Source organism: Alligator sinensis, unplaced genomic scaffold (genome assembly GCF_000455745.1).
Source record: "Alligator sinensis unplaced genomic scaffold, ASM45574v1 scaffold1115_1, whole genome shotgun sequence".
NCBI classification, from domain to species: domain Eukaryota; kingdom Metazoa; phylum Chordata; order Crocodylia; family Alligatoridae; genus Alligator; species Alligator sinensis.
The window spans coordinates 442675-464021 of NW_005842317.1; the positions used below are offsets into that span (position 1 = coordinate 442675).

Sequence of the window (21347 nt, forward strand, 5' to 3'; positions counted from 1 at the left end):
CCCCCCCCCCCCTTTTTTTTTTTTTAAAGTTTTGACAGATGATACAAGAGAAAGCTAATGCTACAGCTCTGGTTCTTCAACTTTCTGAGCCGAAGAGAAAGAAGTCAGATCAATTTTTATCCCCCCTTTTTTATGAAAGCATGTTACATTAGAAATACCCCTTCTGTCAATTTCTGCATACCCAAGTATACTCCCTTGAGCCTTAAGAAGTAGAAAAAAAAATATTACAGCTAGTTTAATTACATTTAAAAAAAAATACTAAATTGTCTTCTGACAGGCACAATCTTAATCATTTGATCACTTGACCCCAGCAGACTTCCTGCCTATGACAGGGAGGCTGGACTCTATCTCATGAGGTCCCTTCCAGCCCGTAATGCCTATGAAGTCAATATTAATAAATGTGCTTTAAAACAGACTTCACATTTCTAACAACAAAATGTTTTACATTTAAAAGAAATTCAGATTTCTATAATCAACTTACTTTTCTGCCAAGGAGAACTTTGATCACATGTCTATTTAGTGTGATGGGACACAGTTCATTTTGCAGCAAGCATAATCCCAGGATTCTGAAAATAAAGAATACTTTTCTTAAAAACAACATTCCCTTTTGTACTCATTTTTAAACATGTTTAAAGAAAGTTGCTGAAGTATTTCAAATGAATGAAAAAAAAAAAAATCAAATAATTACTCCAGAATTTAGGCTAAAGCTAGCTTCCCAGTAATAAGCCTGATACAACTTCCCACCCCCAACATTCCCAAAAGAAACCAATGTTTGTGAAATGGTTCATGCTGCATCTCAGCCCATGACATTGAAAAGCTTGTTTATTTTTTTTTTTCCCCCCTCAGGGAACAGTTGCAATTAAACAAGGGACTCCTAATACCTACTGCAACACAATGCCACGTTGAAAAACAAAGATAGGGATTAAGCAAGAGATTCATAACTAAATAAAACAGAGAGAAAGGCCTGGGCAAATACAGTTTCTGTAGGGCTGGTAATTCAAATGGTGATGCCCATCTGGAGATAAGCAATTATATTTTGAAGTGGGCAGAGCATTCAAAATAGGTGCCCTATAAATCTGGAGGGAAAATTAGAGTTTGGTTTTGTAAACAGCCACCACTCGGACTGAATGAGCCCTTAAAGTACTGGCTTGCAAAGGAGTAACAATAATTGCAGTCAGGCAACTATTTAATCCTCTTTGGAAATGGGAGAATCTGTAGCTAGCATGAAATAAGGCTGAGTAAATTTAAGAGGACTATTCTGCTCCAAGCAAACCCATGGCATGGACTGCTCTGCAGCCACCGAAAAAAGCTTCTCCAAAATGACTCTGCAAGTTCTCCCTGCCAGGTGCACTGACACTACCAAAGTATAGATCCTAAGGTACTGAGCCCATTAGGGCCAATGTCTTTGGCACAGAAATCTGTAAGTCAGTCAAGAAAACAGACACCAGGCATAAGCTTTGTTTTAATGAAGTGGGGAAGCAGAGCATTTCAGTCATTTTTGGCTGCACACATTCTCAATGGAGCTGAACCAATGCGATAAAAAGATCCTACCAATCACCAAAAATACACCCAAAACAACAAGGTCTCTATATTGAAATAAATGGTGAAAACAGAAGACTTCAGTATTGGTTCTTTTATTACTCTCACTTCCGTAATATTGAAGCTTCTTCCAATAAGGTATTAAATAATGTGAATACCTCCTGTTGCATGTGGATTCATGTGATACTCTGTGGCAGGATTTGTACTTGGAAAGGGGATTAGGGGGTACACGTAGCTGGGTAGGAATAGAGCGCTGCCACCTCCCAGGAGCAGGTCTGGGGGTGGGGGCAAGGGCAGTGGCTTCCCTCTGCGGGCCATGCTGCTGCCGCATGCAAGCTGCCCCCACTCTGCATCCGGTCACCCCCCCCACCAGAAGCGTACCCAGGAGCTCACTAGTTAAAAAAGGTTGAAAGCCCCTGCTCTATAGGAAAGCCAGACATAGAATGGAAGTTTCTGATGGACTCATGGTAACCTACGTTGCTTAGTGAACGCACAGCAATGTTAGGTACCAGTTCAGGTCCAGCTTCTAAGTTCCCAGGAGCCATATGCCCTGGGGGTTGCACCAGCAGGGGCCACATGCCATGTGGGCCATACCAGCTTTGCCACATGGATGCTCTCCCATGCCCCACTGTACTGGGAGTTCTCCCCTCCTACCTCTCATCCTCCCCACTCCGTGCCCTTAGCTGCCTTGGCCCCATCCCCGGGGGCCAAGGCAGGAAGCAGCAGGGGAGGCTGGCTACTGTAGCCAGACTGATGCAAGGAACAGCAGCTGAGTAACAGCCCAGGGGCTGCACATTAACCCTTTGTGCCAGTTACCCAGCCGTGTACTAGCTAAAGTTTCCAAACTACTGGCTTCATATCTAGGGGTACTGCATTGCTGTCACCTTGATGGCAGGTATGTATAACAGAACACTTGAGAAATTGCCTAGATCTGGGGTTAGTAACCTACAGCCTAGCCAACCAAGGAACTGAATCTGGCCAGCGGAGCTGGAAATCAGCAACATTTCTGCTGCAGGGGGAGTGAGATAGCTTTCCTTTTCCCACAAACTTTTTTGCCACTGCCACTTCCTGTTGCCCAACACCTCTGTGCTCTTTCTAATCCCCTTCCTGCAACTCTCATTTCTCATGCTGCCAAACTGAGAAAGAGTAGTCCTCCACAAAGAGCATAGATGGTTGGGGCAGCAGCAGGTGGCTTGGTCACAAGTGGCTGGCGCACCTTTGGATCCAGCTGCCTTATTTTGGCCTACTGCTCCTTGAAGATTGCAAACTCCTGGTTTAGAAAAATATAGGAAAGGGGAGATCTTTTAGTCTGGCTCTCCTTCACAGAAACCTCAGTTCGTTGAAAAGAAGTGGATTTACTTTCTAAGGCAGTATCTGAAAACCAAAAGGAGGTATTCACAGAGCAGAGTATTGAAGCTGACTGGTTGTTTTAGGGGCACAGAAACAGTTTGAGAACTTTTTCCAGTGCTGCCATCACTGACAGTTTTAACCAGCAAAGAAAGTGTTTATATGAGAATTGCATGCCTCAAGGCATTCAGGGAAGACTTTAAAATGGATAATGAAATCATAATTGAACACTAGAAAAGATTCTTGGGCTTATATTTGCCAAGAATCCATAGCAAATGAAAGGATGCAGATAATATTACAGCCAACTCAGTTACTGTCTGGCCAACTGGATGCGTGCCTATGTGACATACCGATTAGCACCAGAGGCATTTTAAGCCCCTGACCTGGTGCTTCTGTCTGACATGTGGAAAAATAGAAAAGGTGAAAGGGAACAGAATGATAAAAGTTTTGGCTCAAGTGACCTGAAACTTCTTCAAAGATTTCGTAAGTCTTAAGGTCTGAAATGCTTGCAAGTGAAACAGTTCTGATGCATTCAAAATTAAAATTACTAGTCAAGCTAAGTAATAATATATTACACAAGTTTTAACAGGAACTAAACATTTAATATAATTAACTATTCAAATTCCTTATCTAGTTTCAAACCAGGTTTACAAACCCATGAGTAAAGACATCTACTGCAGTTTGTGTCTTTGGGAAAGACACAAAAGGTCAAAAATAGAAACTGCCAAATAAAGTGAAAACTAGGAAAATACTGTACCTGCCAATGTTTCTGAAACAATTCAGCCTTGCCTCTGTGTTTTTTCCAGGCCTTGGCGTATAAAAACCTCGTTTTCCAGGTTGGTAGAAAAGTGGTGCATTATCATCACCATCATCTGTATCATCTAATTCCATGTCCACCACACTGCGACTAGAGCCATGTCTCTTTCTATTTTCCTATTACAAAAGCATAAGATACATTTAGAACAGTAATTAAATATCTATTCTAATTTTAGTTGCCCATTGAGCACTGATTTCTTTTCATTACTGGACCTCCAGATTCAAGTCTAATTAACTCAGAAGGCCAGTAACATTTGGTCATAGTAGAATTTGAAGTTCTGGAGCAGCTACTTCATTATTTAGAAAAAATATATTGTAAAGAGATAAAGAAACATCTGGTCAGCAAAGCCTCACTTTATCGAAAAAGAATATAATTTTATATGATAAAAAGGTGGCAATGAACCTAAATAGCAGATCATCTCCTGTTTCTGGAACTTCTGATATATATTCTGGAGCATCTGATATATACTAATATAAACGGAATCTTAGATGCCTTTCAGCTCACATATAAACCTAATGCAGAACAGTTCTCTTACCTGAACTTTATCTGAAGAGTCTAGCAACCCAAGATCCAAGATACTGTCAGCTCCATTTTCCCTGCGAGGGGAGGGGGGGGGGGGGGGGGGAAGAAAAAAAAAATGCAAGACAAGATTCAATTTAACATTACTAGATTATGGGCTTATTGTCTGGGACTAGAAATTTACTATATAGGCAACCACCACTAAACGCTGTTTCACTTATAACGCTCATTTTAAATTGATACCCGATTTCACTTAGTATTCAGCGAGTTTTATTATAATGCTTGCGGTCATCATCTTGGGTCATCAAATACTTTCGGTTTCACTTAACATTTGTTTCTCTTAAGGCTCGGTTTTTCAGAAACCAATTAAGAGTGCTAAGTGGGGGCTGCCTTTAGTCAAATGAGCGAAAACTAAAAACCGGTACTTTTTGAGGGGTGCTTCAGGTCTTAATGAGGTTGAGAACCACTAGTCTAAATGCATAATAAAAATTTGGCAAAGTTGTTCCTTTCAAAGTTTTTTTTGAAATAATATTCAGAATCAAAATGAATCCTTTTATTTTAGTCCCCATGCCCCCCAAAATACAGGCAACCACCACTTAGCACTCTTCATTGGTTCCTGAAAAACTGAGCATTAAGAGAAATGAGTGTTAAGCAAAACCAAAGGTATGTGACAACCCAAGATGACAACCGCGAGCATTATAATGAAACTCACTGAGCACTAAGTGAAATCAGCTATCCATTTAAAATGAGTATTATAGCGAAATAGCGCTAAGCAAAACAGCGTTAAGCAGGGGTTGCCTGTACAGAAAAACAACAGAACAATTCTTCCGTTGCCAAGAACTCATAGAGACCACAACAGGTCAGAATGTTTTTAACATTATGGATTCATATTTGAAACCTCTGGGTTTGTATGGTGAATCGTGTCTGCACACCTCACAGTGCTGACAGCCCATGGCACCCCAAGCTACCCCTGTAAGGATCTCATGGCACCCTGGTTGAAAAAAAAAAAAAATCACCAATTTTAGACAGCATGTTTTCCTCAACAAGCAGCTATAGCTACACAGGATGTATACTACAAGCCATTTTAATGAGGTTCTGGTGCACAAAGTACAGTTTCTAAAGTCACGGCCCCATTTTAGAATGCAGTGTATTATAAGAATTAGCTCTTGCCTCAAAAGAGCTTGCAATCTAAACAGAAAAGGATAGATTAAGTGCGGAAAAAGAAAGCCTTTTCTCATTTTCTGAATGGAAAACTGAAGGTACAGACATTAAGAGACTTGCCTAAAGCAATTATTAAAGGAAGTAAACCCACAGACCACTGCTGAGAGTCGCAGCTTACTGCTTTAGTCACAAGACTGGCCTTCCTCTTATTTGAACCCCAAAACAAAACACTCTTGGAAATGTTGTTGGCATTTGTTTACCTTCCATGTGCAATAATAAGTTCCATGGCCTCATCAACTCTTGCTCTAAGGGAATCTTCACTGGCTAGCAACAGCAGCAGCTGGGCAGGGGACAACTCCAACAGCATTCCTGTAATTTTACTTGCAAATGCCTAGAAACAAGGGTTCAAGATCTTATTAACTAAATCCTCCTTCCTGAAATTCTTTGGTGCTGAAATATAGTTTACCAAAATATCCATATCTTAGCAGACTCAATATTTACCATATTTACTTGCATAACAAGTGCACCATTTTCTCAAAGATCATCCCTCCAAAATTGGAGCACATGTCTTAATTTGAGAAGATTTTATTTTGCTGAAATAGAAGCATGGAGATGTTCTGCTGTAACAAGCTGCCATTTCTATCCATGCCAGGACAGGAAAAGTCCAGTTTTAACCCTTTCACAGATGCTAAACTAGCAGTAGTCTGACTGGGCAGCCAAGAACTACTACCAATTCAACAGCAGCTCTGAAAAAATTAACATGACTACAGTCAAATGGGTCGCCAATTGGCTGGAGGGCCACACCCAGAGAGAGGTGGTGGATGGGTCATTTTCGACCTGGAGGATGCGGGCAATGGGGTCCCCCAGGGCTCGGTCCCGCACTGTTCAACATCTTCATCAGCGACTTGGACAAGGGGGTGAAAAGCACCTTGTTCAAATTTGTGGATGACACTAAGATGTGGGGAGAAGTGGGCATGCTAGAAGGGAGGGACAGGCTGCAATTGGATCTGGACAGGTTACAGGGGTGGGCGGATGAGAATAAGATGGGATTCAATACTGACAAGTGCAAGGTAGTGCACCTAGGGAGAAAGAACCAGCAGCATAACTACGGGCTGGGGAACTCCCCTCTCATCAGCACAGAGGCAGAAAAGGATCTTGGAGTCATTATAGACTCCAAGATGAACATGGGCCGCTAATGTGGGGACACAGTCAGGAAGGATAATCGCACCCTGTCATGTATCCACAGATGCATCTCGAGCAGGTCCCCCCTCTATGCGACACTGGTCAGGCCGCAGTTGGAGTACTGCATCCAGTTCTGGGTGCTGCACTTCAGGAGGGATGTGGACCACATGGAGAGAGTCCAGAGGAGGGCCACTCGCATGATCAGCGGTCAGCAGAGCAGGCCCTATAAGGAGAGGCTAAAGACCTGAACCTGTTTAGCCTCCACAAGAGAAGGCAGAGAGGGGATCTGGTGGCCATCTATAAACTGGCCAAGGGAGACCAGCAGGCAATGGGAGAGTCCTTTCCCCTGAGAACTACTGGGAGTAACAAGGAATAATGGCCATAAAGTTGACTGAGAGTAGATTCAGGCTAGACATCAAGAGGCACTACTTCAGTCAGGGTGGCTAGGATCTGGAACCAACTTCCAAGGGAAGACCCTGAGATGGTGCAGAGTCACTTGGAGGAACTGGATGCCTTTAAGTCGGCAGGCCCGGATGAGCTCCACCCGAGGGTACTGAAGGCACTGGCTGATGTCATTGCAGAGCCACTGGCGGGAATATTTGAACACTCGTGGTGCACGGGTCAGGTCCCGGAGGACTGGAAAAGGGCCAATGTGGTCCCCATTTTCAAGAAGGGGAGGAAGGAGGACCCGGGCAACTATAGGCCACTCAGTCTCACCTCCATCCTAGGCAAAATCTTCGAAAAAATTATCAAGGCTCACATTTGCGAGAGCCCGGCAGGACAAATTATGCTGTGGGGAAACCAGCACAGGTTCGTAGCAGGTAGATCATGCCTGACTAATCTAGTCTCTTTTTATGACCAGGTTACAAAAACGCCTGGACGCAGGAGTAGGGGTTGATGTCGCATACTTCGACTTCAGGAAGGCCTTCAATACGGTATCCCACACCATACTGGTAAACAAGTTAAGAGGCTGTGACTTGGATGACTACACAGTCCGGTGGGTGGTGAATTGGCTAGAGGGTCGCACCCAGAGAGTCGTAGTGGATGGGTTGGTATCGACCTGGAAGGGTGGGGGCAGCGGGGTCCCGCAGGGCTCGGTCCTTGGACCGATACTCTTCAATATCTTCATCAGCGACTTGCACGAGGGAGTGAAGTGTACTCTGTCCAAGTTTGCGGATGACACAAAACTGTGGGGAGAAGTGGACACGCCGGAGGGTAGGGAACAACTACAAGCAGACCTGGACAGGTTGGACATATGGGCAGAAAACAACAGAATGCACTTCAACAAGGAGAAACGCGAAGTGCTGCACCTAGGGAGGAAAAATGTCCAGCATACCTACTGCCTAGGAAATGACCTGCTTGGAGGCACGGAAGCGGAAAGGGATCTTGGAGTCCTAGTGGACTCCAACATGAACATGAGTCGGCAGTGTGACGAAGCCATCAGAAAAGCTAATGGCACTTTATCATGCATCAGCAGATGCATGACGAACAGATCCAAGGAGGTGATACTTCCCCCCTCTATCGGGCACTGGTCAGATCGCAGTTGGAATACTGCATGCAGTTTTGGGCGCCACACTTCAAGAGGGATGTGGATAACCTGGAGAGGGTCCAGAGAAGGGCCACTCGTATGGTTAAGGGCTTGCAGGCCAAGCCCTATGAGGAGAGACTGATGCACCTGGACCTCTTCAGCCTCCGCAAGAGAAGGTTGAGAGGCGACCTTGTGGCTGCCTACAAGTTCATCACGGGGGCACAGAAGGGAATTGGTGAGGTTTGATTCACCAAGGCGTCCCCGGGGGTTACAAGAAATAAGGGCCACAAGCTAGACTCTTTCCTGCCTATGCAGGGGGTCGGACTCGATCTATTGAGGTCCCTTCCGACCCTAGCATCTATGAATCTATGGTGCTTGCTCCTACCCTGGGGGTCTTCAAAAAGAGGCTAGATAGACACCTTGCCAGGGTCATTTGACCCCAGCATTCTTTCCTGTCCAGGACAGGGGGTAGGACTATCTGCTCAGGTCCCTTCCGACCCTACCAATTATGAAACGTAGCACTTTTTGCCTGAAGCAGCCAGTAAGCTGGCTGAGGGCCAGCAACCTGCTGCATACGTTCAGCTCTGCCATGACTTCGGAAAAATCCTTTTTTCTGCATTCTGCCTTCCACAAAAGGCATAGGCCTTATTTAGGAGCGTGCAGTATATTAGGAAAAAAAATGGTAAAATGAACGTGGAGAGTTATGCCAGCTGTAGAAATACAAGTTGTAAGAACTAAAAAAAAGTCACAATGGACATATAAAAGCACCCTTATGGGTTAAGGATTTTAATTTAGCAAGTTACAAAACAAATAAAACAAGTTTTAAATGAAAAATGCCGAGAGTAACAAACCATTAACTATAGAAAACAGAATGGTCTTACTGGTTGCATTGCTTGTACTCGAGGGTAAAGCCTTTCTCCAAGAGCCTGTCTATGTGCTGGAAGAGGATCTGGATCATCACTCGGATTCCCTTCTGATGCTGGTCTAAAGGGTCTTGTGTCAATGGAAAGTTGTCTTCTGAAGTCCCTTAAAAGTTATAACACTTGATATATTAATAGATTTTACTTTGTGAGACCCCATACAGATGGCTTCAGCTGTGATGGAAAGACACAAGACTCTTGGAAAGCATCATTTACGTACAGACCAAAACTGTGCTGACTACTTTGTATAACTAGCATTTTTCATACCTGTTTGGAAAGAATGGACCTAAACTCTCTTCAGTTCTTTGATGGAAGCATTTGGACTATTCACTATCCACATAAGGTGACATTGAATGTAAGCCAAGGACCTTAGAAACATTTAGTGGTGAAATGGGATCTGATCCCCAATCCTCACATTTGTGCCCCCTGCCATACCATTAGTGTATGGCAGGGGGCACAATTTTGGGATCAGAAATCAGATCCCAATCATGCCACTATTACTTGCCAGTGCAGGGAGAGCCCAGGATTATTAGTCAGGCAGGTGGACCAGGGCTGACAACCAGCTGGATTGTCAGCTCCAGCCACAAGCTGCACAGTGTATCAAAGTGGTCCCCCTGTGGTTTCAAGGCCAACAATCAGCTGATAGTCAGCTCTGGCTCCAGAACCCCACTGGGAACTCAAGCCAGTCCCACAGAGATCTGGGGCTGGGGCTGACAATCAGCTGACTGTCCAGGTTGGAGCTGTCAATCGACTAATTGTCAGCCCTGGCCTGGCACTGCATGAGGGCTGGTTCAAATCTGCAGTGCAGTCCCAGGACAGGAGCTGCTGGGCACAAAGTTTAAGAAATCCCCAGTGGGGGAAGCCCTTTGCACCCTTCAACCCCTGCCACCCAACCACAACCTCAGACACAGATTAACAATCAGCTGATTGTCAGTCCTGAGACTGGGACCATGCTTCAGACTCCCATGCGATTCCAGGCCCAGGACTGACTATCAGTCATCCATCAGCCCAGGCCATACATTAAATTTAAGGCACCATAAAAACCAAGTGTAAAAATGGTCATCATGTGGAACAGTTTTCTGGTTTGTGTGTCATTTTATGGCATCTTCAATTGGGTGCAGGTGTAGCATCCTTTCCATTTATGCCACGATTAACATATTAATCATTGCATAAATGTAGCAGGGGGTGGAGTGCTAAAGTACATTCCTCTTTTGATACACAGCAAGCGTTACTATTGCAGTAACTGAGGTGATGTGCGACATGGTCAACAATGAAGTGACTCTGAAATAGTAACACATTCATTTGAATACACCTAACTTGAAAGAGAAAAGATTGATACCCTCAATATGAAGAAAAGAATGTAGTTTTAAAACAGTACTCACCTATTTAGTAGGTGATAAGGACATAATTACCAAACAATCACTTACCTATCTCTATCTCTTCGAGAACCAGCTCGTAAGCCACTGCTCCTTCTCATTTCCCTTTCACGCTCCCTCTCTCGATCTCTCTCCCCTCTGTTTCGTAATCTCTGCATCAGACCTAAAAAGAGGGGGTAAAATAAAGTTTCTTATTATAATACACTTCTACAATAAGACTCTTTTTTCTTGAATTCAGGTAGTGGTAAGTCTTCACGTTTAGAATATCCTAGCAATTTCAAGAACTAAACATTTAGCTCTACCAATCAAAACTTAAATTTAGTTTCTGTAAAAATTAAGTTTCCAAAAAGAACGCTGACAGCACATTTCTTCACTGTGACCTCTGGGATAAAAAAAAAAGAGGGAATAGAAAAGCTGGCAATAGAATACAAAGTCTGTCAAATATTGGCTTTTACTCATATCTAAATGATACTGGTAATGTTCAAAGCCGGTAAAGAATATATACTAGCCAATAGCTAGGTACAGCAAGTTGGTGGTTTTAATCTAGATTTAAGTGAATTAGTGCCTACTTAAATATATTTAATATCAGTACCCTTTTGCGTAGTTTCAGTTGAGACTATACGGTTAAGGCATACTTACAGGGCAGCAAAGGGAAAAAAGCTAAAATCACAACATGTTAGGAACTTGACAACTACATTTCAATGCATTTTCAATTAGTACTTTTATTTCCTGTGCCAGCCTGAGAAGAAAAGGAACAGCTGGAGAGTTATTGTTGCACTATTCCAATGTGCAAATATGTCTAAAGGTTACTTGAATGTTAGAGTACTTTGTCTATGGTACTTACTCGTATGGGTACCCTTGTTGGCATTCTGGATACAGTCTAGATTTGGCAGTTTTTCATTAGACAGGAAAGCTTGTGCAATGGCAGTATAAAAACTTCGTGCCACCCCACTGCCTTCTCCTGGCTCATCCTTAAACGTAACTTTTACTCTGTGCACAGCCATGGGAGTTGTAGCACATCTACGACCAAAATGATTGTTGAGTTGTCTCATCGTCTGCTGAATTAAAAGATCCCTGTCTCGATCAACCTGGTGAATACAGAGGTTTGATTATTTGTTAACTTCTTGGTACTGGCACAAAGGTTACATTTCAGCTTCAATTTCATTCAAGATGATGTTTAACACAAATTAAGAGTTTCCTGAAATACTAATTTGTGAATTCCTCTTACCAAGGTACACAGTAATTTGCAACAGCATGCAAAATGTAACAAGTGCTTGCTTATGGAGTTTGAAAGGCAACTTTCTGTATGGAATTACTGAGCTGCTAATCATTAGTATTTGTATGTTAAGCTTTTTACTGAACAACACCACATTTTTATAAAATGTCACAAAATTTACCTCCAATGTTAAATCCCTAGATTGCTGATTTCTAAGTTTCTCCATTTCTCTGCGGAATTTTGATTCCTTGACTTCAAAGCCACCTAATTCAGTCAAAATCTTTAAAACAAACAAACAAAAAACAAGCCATGGATTATTAGCTTTAGAACTGAATTGCACGATGAGTTGTTCTTAACCCAGAAGATACATACCGAACCAGGCTCAGCTCCAACATCTTCCATGAACACCCTGCCAAACAGCTCTAGAGAAAGACGCCAACGTCCTAGCAACATATCATGAGAAATAACCATTCCCATGAAACTACACTGAGGCCTGGCAAAACAAAACAAAAAAACATTTTTAGTAATTTAAAAAACAAAACCATTCTGTTTAACCTTAGTTAGATTACATTAATATTTCTATTTCTTAACCACTTGTTTCAAACTAATTTCCTGACTTTCTATCACTCAGAACTTGGAGATTTAAGATTGTACCCCAAATTTCAACCAACCAAAGCCTAGCAGTAGAACAAGTTGTTCCAACTTATTTTGCCCTGTGGACTAGATCTGACTGCAGGGCTTGCTGCAAGCCAAAACAACCCAGCTCTGGAAGGAGGGCAACGGCTTGTCAGTACAACTGCTGGATCTGCTGTGGTGGCATGGCTCTGGACAGAGGTGGATCCAGGATTTGGCAAGAGGGGTGTGGGAACAGCCACCTGTGCTGCACCCCCACTCCCAGGCTTCTCTCTCGCTCAACTCACCAGTGTAGGCAGACTGTGGAGCAGAAGCATCTAAGAACTTTTTAAAGTTCCCAAAGCAGATGAGTATCCCCACCTTCCTTTCTATGCTCAGAGGCATGCCTCCTCCCCTCTCCTTTTGTTCCCTCCTCCTCCTGTAGCTGCTGCTTTCCCACTGTCCTGGGGCAGGGGAAGAAGCTTCAGAGAGGCAGGCTGTTCCTGTCTGCTCCAGGAGGGCTGCATGGTGGGGCTGGGCTTAACTGGGAACAGCAGCAGAAGCAGCAACAAGGAAGGCATGGGTTCCTCCACACTGCCCAGTTTCCCCAGGAGCAGATGCAAGAAGCTGCTTCCACTGTGGCTGCCCTAGGTGAGCTCAGCCTCTGCACAGCCCAGCTGGAGCAAGCAGGAACAGCTCTGAAGACTCCCCCCCCCCCACCTTTGGTTATCTTTTTGGTTATGAAAGATACTAAATGATGATTTTTGAGAACCAAGTGGCAAAATACACAGGCTGTGAAAGACAGCTCCTCCACTTTTCCTGTGCATGTCAATCTCTATAATAGTTTATGAAACCAGCAGGGATGGCAGAATCACTAAGTGTGACCTGTTGTAAAACACAGGCTATAAAATTGCCCTCTGATCCCCCTTTTAAATGAGAGTCTTCATTATTTTCTAAAAAGATGTACAACAGCTCAGTCTCCAAGCCCATCAAATAAATTTGGTACCTCAACTGAGAAAATAAACTAAATTTCCTATTGAAGCCTGGCTAGTCAAGAAGTCACGGAGTCTCTCTACCACAAGGGTGGGCAAAATATGGCCCACAGGCTGGATCTGGCCCACTGAGGGATTTTGTCTGGCCCGCAACAGGTCCCTTGGTCCCACCCAGCTCAGGCACATGGGGCTTCCTGGGCCACAGCACGTGCAGCCAGTCCCACCACCCCTGGGCACTCAGCAGGGCTGGGGCAGTGCAGCAGCTGGACTTGCTTCCCACGAGCAGCAACTTCCAGCTCCTGCTGCTGCCCAGGCACCTGGCCCATACCCACTGCCAGGGGTGGGACGTGTACAGGCAGGGCAAGCAGCCAGGTGGATAGGATGGGGCTATGGGCAACCAGGGAGCAGTGTTTGGGAGCAGGACAGGCAAGTGAGGCTGGGATAGTGGGGTGGGATCACAGGGTAGTGTCAGCACAGTGCCAGGGCAAGGGCAGAGCCACAATCCACTGCATGCACATCTCTGAGACAGGCGCCAGTTCTGCGGGCAGGGATGTGGTTCACAGTTCTGCCCTGTCATGTCACCGCCTTATGATCCCAGGGTCTCCATGGAAACCGACCAGGACCTGTAAGGGTAGGGAGCAGCATCTGGGGCCAGGAAGACCACAGAATCTTGGGAAAGTGACAGCACAGGGCCAGGGCCGGGAGAAGAGCCACAGTCCACTGTCTGCATGCCCCTGCCCACAGAACTGGTACCCATCGCAGGGTCATGTGGGCAGTGGATCACAGCTCTGCTGTGCGCTTCAGCCAGCACTACCCCCACCCCAAGATCCTGGACACGACTGCATATGCCGCCCTCCGCCTGTCTGTGGACCCATCCTATCCACCCTAGCAGCATGTGAGTCTTAGCCAAACTCCCTGGAGACCCCAGGATCACAGAGTAGTGACAGCACAGGACCAGGACAGAGCCAGTCTGCTGCCTGCATACCCCTGCAATGGGTTCTGGTTCCGTGGACAGAGGCATCTGCTCCCTGCACGTACTTGCCCACAGAATCAGTGCCCCAGAACTTAGGGAGTTTTAGTGAGCTGTTGCATTGGTGGGGGAGAAGTGGGCTGACCCAGCCCACAACAGCTCAAAGCTCCCCATATGGTTCTTGGGCCCAAATAATTGCCCACCACTGCTCTACCACATGCAAACTGTGCAAGATGTGGAAATCTAGTCCGGGGCGGGCAATTATTTTGAGCAGAGGGCCGCTTACCCAGTTTTGGCAGGCTGTCAAGGGCTGCATGGGTAGCTGCGCCCCTTGACAGGTGCCCCACCCCCTGGTCACCATCTTGGGACCAATGTCCCAGGGCCAGCACTGGTGGGACCCAAAGTGGGGCGTAGGCTGGCAGGGGTCCGTGGAGCCAGGCTGGGCAGCACCAGCAGGGAGGAGGGAGCTGGCCTGGCTCCATAGAGCCCATGCCAGCTGGGACCCCGCGCTCCTCCACCCTGCTCTGGGCCCCACCAGCACTGGCCCCAGGACACTGGTGCAGGCACTGTGCTCCCACTGGCTCCCCGCCCACTCACACCCAGTGCCCCCCAGCCCCGTGGTACAGGCAGGGGGCAGCACACAGCCCTGACCTCCTCCTTGCCAGCAGGGAAGAAGCCTGTGCTGAGCATGGGGAAAAGTGGCCCCTCACCCACACCATGGCCAGCACCCCACGTTGAGGGGGTGGAGAGAAAGCAGCTCCTCCCCACCCCATGCCCGACGCTGCAGCCACTCGCAGCCTACCTGGGGCTGCCTGTGCCTGCTCCGGACAGTCCCGCACAGGCTGCGAGCGCCTGCAGTGCGGGGCGCCAGCCATGGGGCAGGTGAGGGGCCACTTTTCTCTGTGCAGGGAAGGAGCCCAGGGAAAAGCTGAGCAGCTGCAACGTGGGGCACAGGGCGTGGGTGGGGAGGGCACGCTTCCCCCGCTCCTTTCTTGCCTGGGGTATCCCCCCCCGCCACTTACCTGAGCTTCCCACACAGGGCAGCCACATGCTCCCAGCCCAGAAACCCCAGCTGGGGCTTCTGGCTGGGGGGTGAGCCCAGGTGGGCCCTGCTGTTGTTGGAGCCAGCTGGGCTTCCACTGGGTCCTACTGCCTTTGGTTCCTGTCATTTTTGACAGGAACCAAGGGCAGAGAAATATTAATTTTCCAAATTTTTTAGGGGCCCTGCGGGCCGGATATAATGGCCTTGCGAGTCAGATGCGGCCCGTGGGCCATATTTTGCCCACCCCTGGTCCAGTCCCATTTCAATACCACTCAATTTAATTGTCTGTACTATTAGACAACAAGCCAACTTTGAAACCGTCATAAGTCAGAAACTGCATATCTTCCATTCTCTATTTCCAGAAGTTTCTTACTAAAAGACTTGAAATGCCAAGAGAGTCATATGCTAATTTAACAGTATATTATAGGCTAATTTCTTTTTACACTTTTCAAGTACCTGAAAGATGTAAGAGGTGGCCCCTCACTTTCTGTCAGGCCTATCTCTGCCAACAAGCTGCTCTTCAACTGTGCTGCAAGATCATGAGCTGAAGGCCCTGGTTTTGACGTTTCAGATTCTTCTGTTGGCACATTCTGTTCTTCCCCTTCCTTCTTTTGCCGATTTTGCATGCTCATGACATTTTTTAAATTGGCCGCATATGACATTTTGGTTGGAAGAACCTAAACAAGTAGACACATTTAATTACATTTTAAAAGCTGACCATGCTTTTCATATTAGACATGTCTGAGGGGAGGTGATTAAAATGTGAACCCCATTGTGTTTCAGACAGAAGTAAATTTATCAAAAAGTACACAGTATAGAACTTTAGGAAGCCTGTCTGATACAATTTTCCTGTTGTGTTTTTGGTTTGCTTTAAGAAAAATGAATAAGCTTGGTTTGCCCACAGAGCACAAGCAGAGAATATGCAAATCAGAGTTGAAAAACTTTTCTAAATGGATTCAGCCGATCTAAATAGGACAGTGGACATGGGTATATTTTGTTCTCCCTCTCTCTCTCTCTCTCTCTCCCCAAGTAATTCTAATTTACTGCTGCATCCAAATTAATCTGCAGCTGCTCTTGTAGCCTTGGGGGTACTATCTCCAAGTACACATTTGATTATTAAAGCATCTATTAAAAACCCATATTTTACAGCAGTGAAAAAATGTATGTTCAAAATATTTTGCTGTTTTTAAACAACCTTTTATTTTTTTAGGCTCTTTTAGATCCACTGTTCATTTTCAAAACCTGGTCTTTGATGCTTCTCCTGGGAAAAAGCATTTTCAGCAAGTACTACATTTTTCAGACTGACTTATTAACTTCAATAAGCTTCACGCTTGAAGAACAATAACTTTCTTATAAACATACCTCAAGGCAGTTTCTGTCTACGGTCACTTCCATTAAGCATTTCCCACTGTTGGCAGAGGATGAATACAGACCCTGACTTGGACGCCCAAAAAGATCCTCTTTTCGTGCATTTGGCTGAAATTTAATAAAAAAGTTCCGGGTAAATAATTTTACTTCAGTTAAAAATCAAACCCAAACTACAAATGTCCTTCAGCAAACAAACAGTCTCTGATGTCACCTGTAGAAGATGTGGTTGATCTGCCAGAGGGATAGCTTCTGCCAGAGGGACTTCAAATGGATTGGGTGGGATACAACCAAGGAATGTCATGGAGTCTGACCGTCGGAAGAACGGATGGTTTTGGCCAGTCTCTGCTGGAAGGGAGTCGTCATCCTTATCATTAAGTGTCGCACCTAAATAGAATAAATGCTTTTATCTTTTAAAAAAAAATCTCAGAAAACTTTACAGAATTAGTGCCCGTGACCAAGAGACACGACTAAAAAAGGGGACATGGCAAGAAGATGGAGGGGGAAAGATAAGAAAGTAGAAGAAATAAAGACGTAGTCAAGTGACGGTTTGAATAGCAGTCCATTTACTCCAAAGTTATGCCCCTGCTCCCAATTTATATAGCATATAGGTGTCAAAATGCAGGAGAAAAAAAAAATATAAAATCAAAGCCCTATTAATTAAAGGGGAAAAAAAACAGAGTAGCATGGCTTGCTGTATTACTGTTGTTGTATACTAACTTTGATTGGTGTCGTCATCATTTTCATGTTCTGAATCTTCATTATCAAGACCCAGTTCCAAGAGCTCCCGAGTCCTTTAAGAAAAGGAATCGGTGAGTTGTCTTGAAAGAAAATCATTTGGAAAATAAAAACACTGATACCAACACTGTAAAAGCAATAGTATGTATTAGTAAAACTAATTCACTTACCTACATGTATAAATTCTCTGAAGTTACAATACATGGTCACCTACCTCTCCCCCAGTGTGTTGCACTGGAAAATGACTTTACAAAATTTGAAGATATTTCTAAACTATTCACACCCTCCATTTCACTAAAACATCTATTTCAGTTTACCTAAAATGACAGCTTCAGTAGTGACCATTTTAAATACCCTGACCTCAACATTTCTAATTAATATTAGTACTTTATTTGAAAATAAATCTGAACAGGTTTTACAAAAAAAAAGCTATACAAGCATCTGGGTGGCAGAGTTTAAGATTAATGATCTAAATTATATTCTTGCAAATCTCTATGCAAATCTCTATATTCTATGCTGCTCTGCTATGCTTTATGTTATGTGTAGGAAGCCACAAGTACCAACACTAAACAGCACTAAATCCTGTATAAATTATGTTGCAAGGTCCTATCTATTGTTATAAGCCATTCATAATGTTCAGATTTGCCAAATTGCTTTAATTGTGCTCAATTATACAGAATAATAAAAAATCCTACAGATAAGGAAAGTATCATTTTAGTCAAATATGAGGAGTTGATTACATGTCTTCGCTGATAAGCTTCCAGGACAGCTTTATGGAGGATGTTATAAGGATACCCAAGGCTATATATTACTTAAGAGACTATAAATGCATCTTACTGCAGACAGCACACCCAGCTATGGACAAGATGCAGTGGTTGGCATAATTGTTGCTAAATATTTCTACCAGAGCAGAACAAATAATTGAAATCTGCAAGACCAACTAAAATCCAGTGGTCACGTTTTTCTTACAGGGTTTTGTTTTTTTTTGTGGTTATACAGTCAGTTTTGATACCTTTTCCGTTCCAGCTGGGGAGTGTCCAATGTTGTCTGTTGGTTCATTGCTTTAATCCAATAAATAAGGGCCTGAAAAACATATGCTACATGCTTCAGGGAGCAGACATCCAGAACTGGAAGAACATCTGAGTGCTCATCGTTGTGAGAACGCATTAAAGAAAGGGCATAGTTTAAGAAGTCTCCACGTGCTGACATCATTCCTTGACGGGCACTGAGCAAGGTAGCACGTCTATTGAAAACAAAAACAAACAAACAAACAAACAAACATCGATCTATAAACAGTGCTTAGATACTACAGTGCCAAATGCCTTAAAAATACTATGGTTAGACATATAAAATATGATTGCAAAACATTCAATCTGTAATGCAAGATACTGTGATGATCACAGCATTGAACAGTGAAATTTAAAAATTAAAACATACCATTTTAAAACATTTCAATTTAAGATTACTACAGATAATCTGAATAACTTATCTTGTCCAAACAAGAATTTCAGGCTCATCAAAGATCAATCCGGTTAAGAACTAGATAAAAGCATTTCCTAAGATGTCAGTGTGAAGTCTCCTATGTCCAGGTTCCCACAATGTCATAGTAAATCAAGATTCCAGTGCCAAAATGAATAATGTATAGTAAACATGAACAGATTTCATACCTTCTTCCCTCAAGTGTCCTTAAACTAGCTTCCTCACGTGCTGTCATCCTCTCCCTTCGGGTTGAGTTCTGGGAAGCATGGAGGGGATGGTTTGGATGTCCAGGGTCTCCAGCTGATGCCAGTGCAGAACCATAACGCAGCTGAGCTTCAGTGGAGTCCATGATGCTAACCATCCAGTTCCAGGTGGGAATAAGCTTTTCTTCCACATAATTCTGAGGAAGCATGAGATCTATTAAGTTACTGACACCACAACAAATACTGAAGACAAAGGCAGATTAATGAAAGTATAAGGTTCTGTTCATTCTGATTTATCACAAACACTTAAGTCACTGCTACCTATCAGGAATCCATGTCTACATAATGAGTCTTATCGAGTAGATTACAAACATCCCAACAATGATACAATCCACTGATTGCTGCTTCCCATCTACATGCCTACTCTAAAGAAGCTTGTAGCTTCCACAAACAATCAACCTACAGCTCACAGTTTTATCTGGCTCATACCAGAGGGGTCTTTGGCAGTACTGGGTGGCAGGAAGTTTAGGCAGCAGCAGGATTCAGCTGTGGAGAGATTCATCTGTGCCACAGCCAGGCAGCAGAGGGCTTTGACTGCACTTCAACCAAGCAGCATAGAAAAGCAACAGTGGCATCCAGGTCCTCAGCAGCCAAAAAATGCTATCAGTTACATGGCTTTTGTGACAGTAAAAATACTGGTTCTGAAGCTGCAGCTACAGATTGAGCAATGGTTACAAGTCGACTTTGGCCTTACTCCCTACAGCCAGTACTCAATTACGTGAGTCCATATGGTGGCAGGTAAAATTCTGGAAAAAAAATCTCTTCATTTTGCCTTCCCCCAATAAGGTGCAAGTCTTAGTTTGGGGCAGGAACTATGTGAGAAAAATCTCACATACCTCATACCAGTATCTTCCCCCTAGTCTCCCTCTACTTTTGACTCCTTGGGCTGTCTTCAGCTCCTCTTACCCACTATCCTGCTATTCCTTGCAGTTCCACTGTTCCCACTAACTGTCTTTTAATTTCTTTGTCCTAATCACATGGAGTACTTCTGAAAAAAGCCCCAGGACCATACACTACACACTGGTCTTCAACTGATCCTCTGTCTTGCTTTAAAAAGTTCTTATCCTTCTCTATTCAATTCCTGCTCCTCTACTCCCCAAGCTGTTTCTACTTTTAACTTGCTATTCAAACCTTCCTCCCGCTGCTTCCCCCTTAACAATTCCCAGGACTAAGCTAACTGTTTATGCCATGAACTCGCCTTTTAACCCATCAGTTTTTGGGGGGTTTTTAACCTCTTTCACCTTAAGCTCAGAGGTTGAAGGCCTCTTACCTATAATTTTTAAGCTCCTGAGCTACTCTTTGACTGAAACCCTCCATCCAACTTCTCCCACATCTTCAAGCTTTCAGACTTCAATCTTAATCTTGTATCAAGTTCAAACTGTTAATTTCTGTTCATTTCAAAATTACTATTCCCGATTCCTATACTTCTGAAGCCCTTTCCCTGAAAGCCATAAGAGTATTTCCCATATATTTGCTCAATTCTTCCTTCATGCTAATCGTAACTTCTGAACTGCCTGTTCTTGCCATGACTTAACTGTCAGCCACTTGCTCTTCCAAACCTTTTTAGAAAGGCACAAGAAGCATACATTAAAAAAAGCCTGATGTTACAGTGGTAATTCAGGCACTAGAGTACTGAACACGCATCATGGATAGTCATACTGCCGAAGATAAGATGACTCTGCAACAGTTTTATTGTACAAATTTCTCCCTTTTTAAAAGGGGTTAAAATTCCCTTATATTAAAAGGAAAGCTGAGGGCATAATTCATTAGTATTTAATACACCCAATACTAAACAGACGCAGCTGTAAAAACATTAACAGCAATATACATTAAGTGAAAATCTGACCTAAAATGCTTTTAGCAGAGTCTACTTCTATGAAATATGGAGAATTCCTTGCAAACGAGTTTAAGGAGTAATAGGTAGACTGCAAATACAAGATTTTTTTTTTTTTTTTTTTAAACAGACCATTTTCATATTAAAACCAACATTCATGTCTAAAATGTTCTATCTGTACCATACCTGCAAGTTCACTGCATCCTGGTAAGTCAGTTTCACTGCAGCTGGAATCTGGGAGTATACAAGATGATTGTATTTGGGGATCAGCCCCATCAAATCAGAGATTTGTCGGATTACAATGCTGTATGCCCTTGCTAAACTGCTTGCAGAAGTTAAATAGCTGCTTGCATTGCTAGCTTCAAGAGCTGCAGCTGCTGCTGCAGCACTTGTACTGATGGTACCACTCCGACGTAAGTTTGATGGATCAATATAAATCAAACCTGC

General features: G+C 43.9%; 1 protein-coding gene across 1 annotated transcript in view; it reads right to left on the bottom strand.

Annotated features, from left to right (window-relative positions):
• The window catches only part of UBR5 (ubiquitin protein ligase E3 component n-recognin 5), a 140873-nt gene that overhangs the window by 9897 nt on the left and 109629 nt on the right, over positions 1-21347 (bottom strand). The window contains exons 40-55 of the mRNA XM_025209929.1: positions 21087-21343; positions 18992-19203; positions 18337-18567; positions 17307-17380; positions 16801-16973; positions 16584-16697; positions 15678-15898; positions 11978-12098; positions 11787-11885; positions 11234-11477; positions 10441-10552; positions 8975-9119; positions 5644-5774; positions 4239-4299; positions 3644-3819; positions 482-566 (exon numbers count right to left, since the gene is read on the bottom strand). Coding sequence (XP_025065714.1) covers positions 482-566; positions 3644-3819; positions 4239-4299; positions 5644-5774; positions 8975-9119; positions 10441-10552; positions 11234-11477; positions 11787-11885; positions 11978-12098; positions 15678-15898; positions 16584-16697; positions 16801-16973; positions 17307-17380; positions 18337-18567; positions 18992-19203; positions 21087-21343 — 2456 coding nt within the window. The remainder of the gene's footprint in view (positions 1-481; positions 567-3643; positions 3820-4238; positions 4300-5643; positions 5775-8974; positions 9120-10440; positions 10553-11233; positions 11478-11786; positions 11886-11977; positions 12099-15677; positions 15899-16583; positions 16698-16800; positions 16974-17306; positions 17381-18336; positions 18568-18991; positions 19204-21086; positions 21344-21347) is intronic.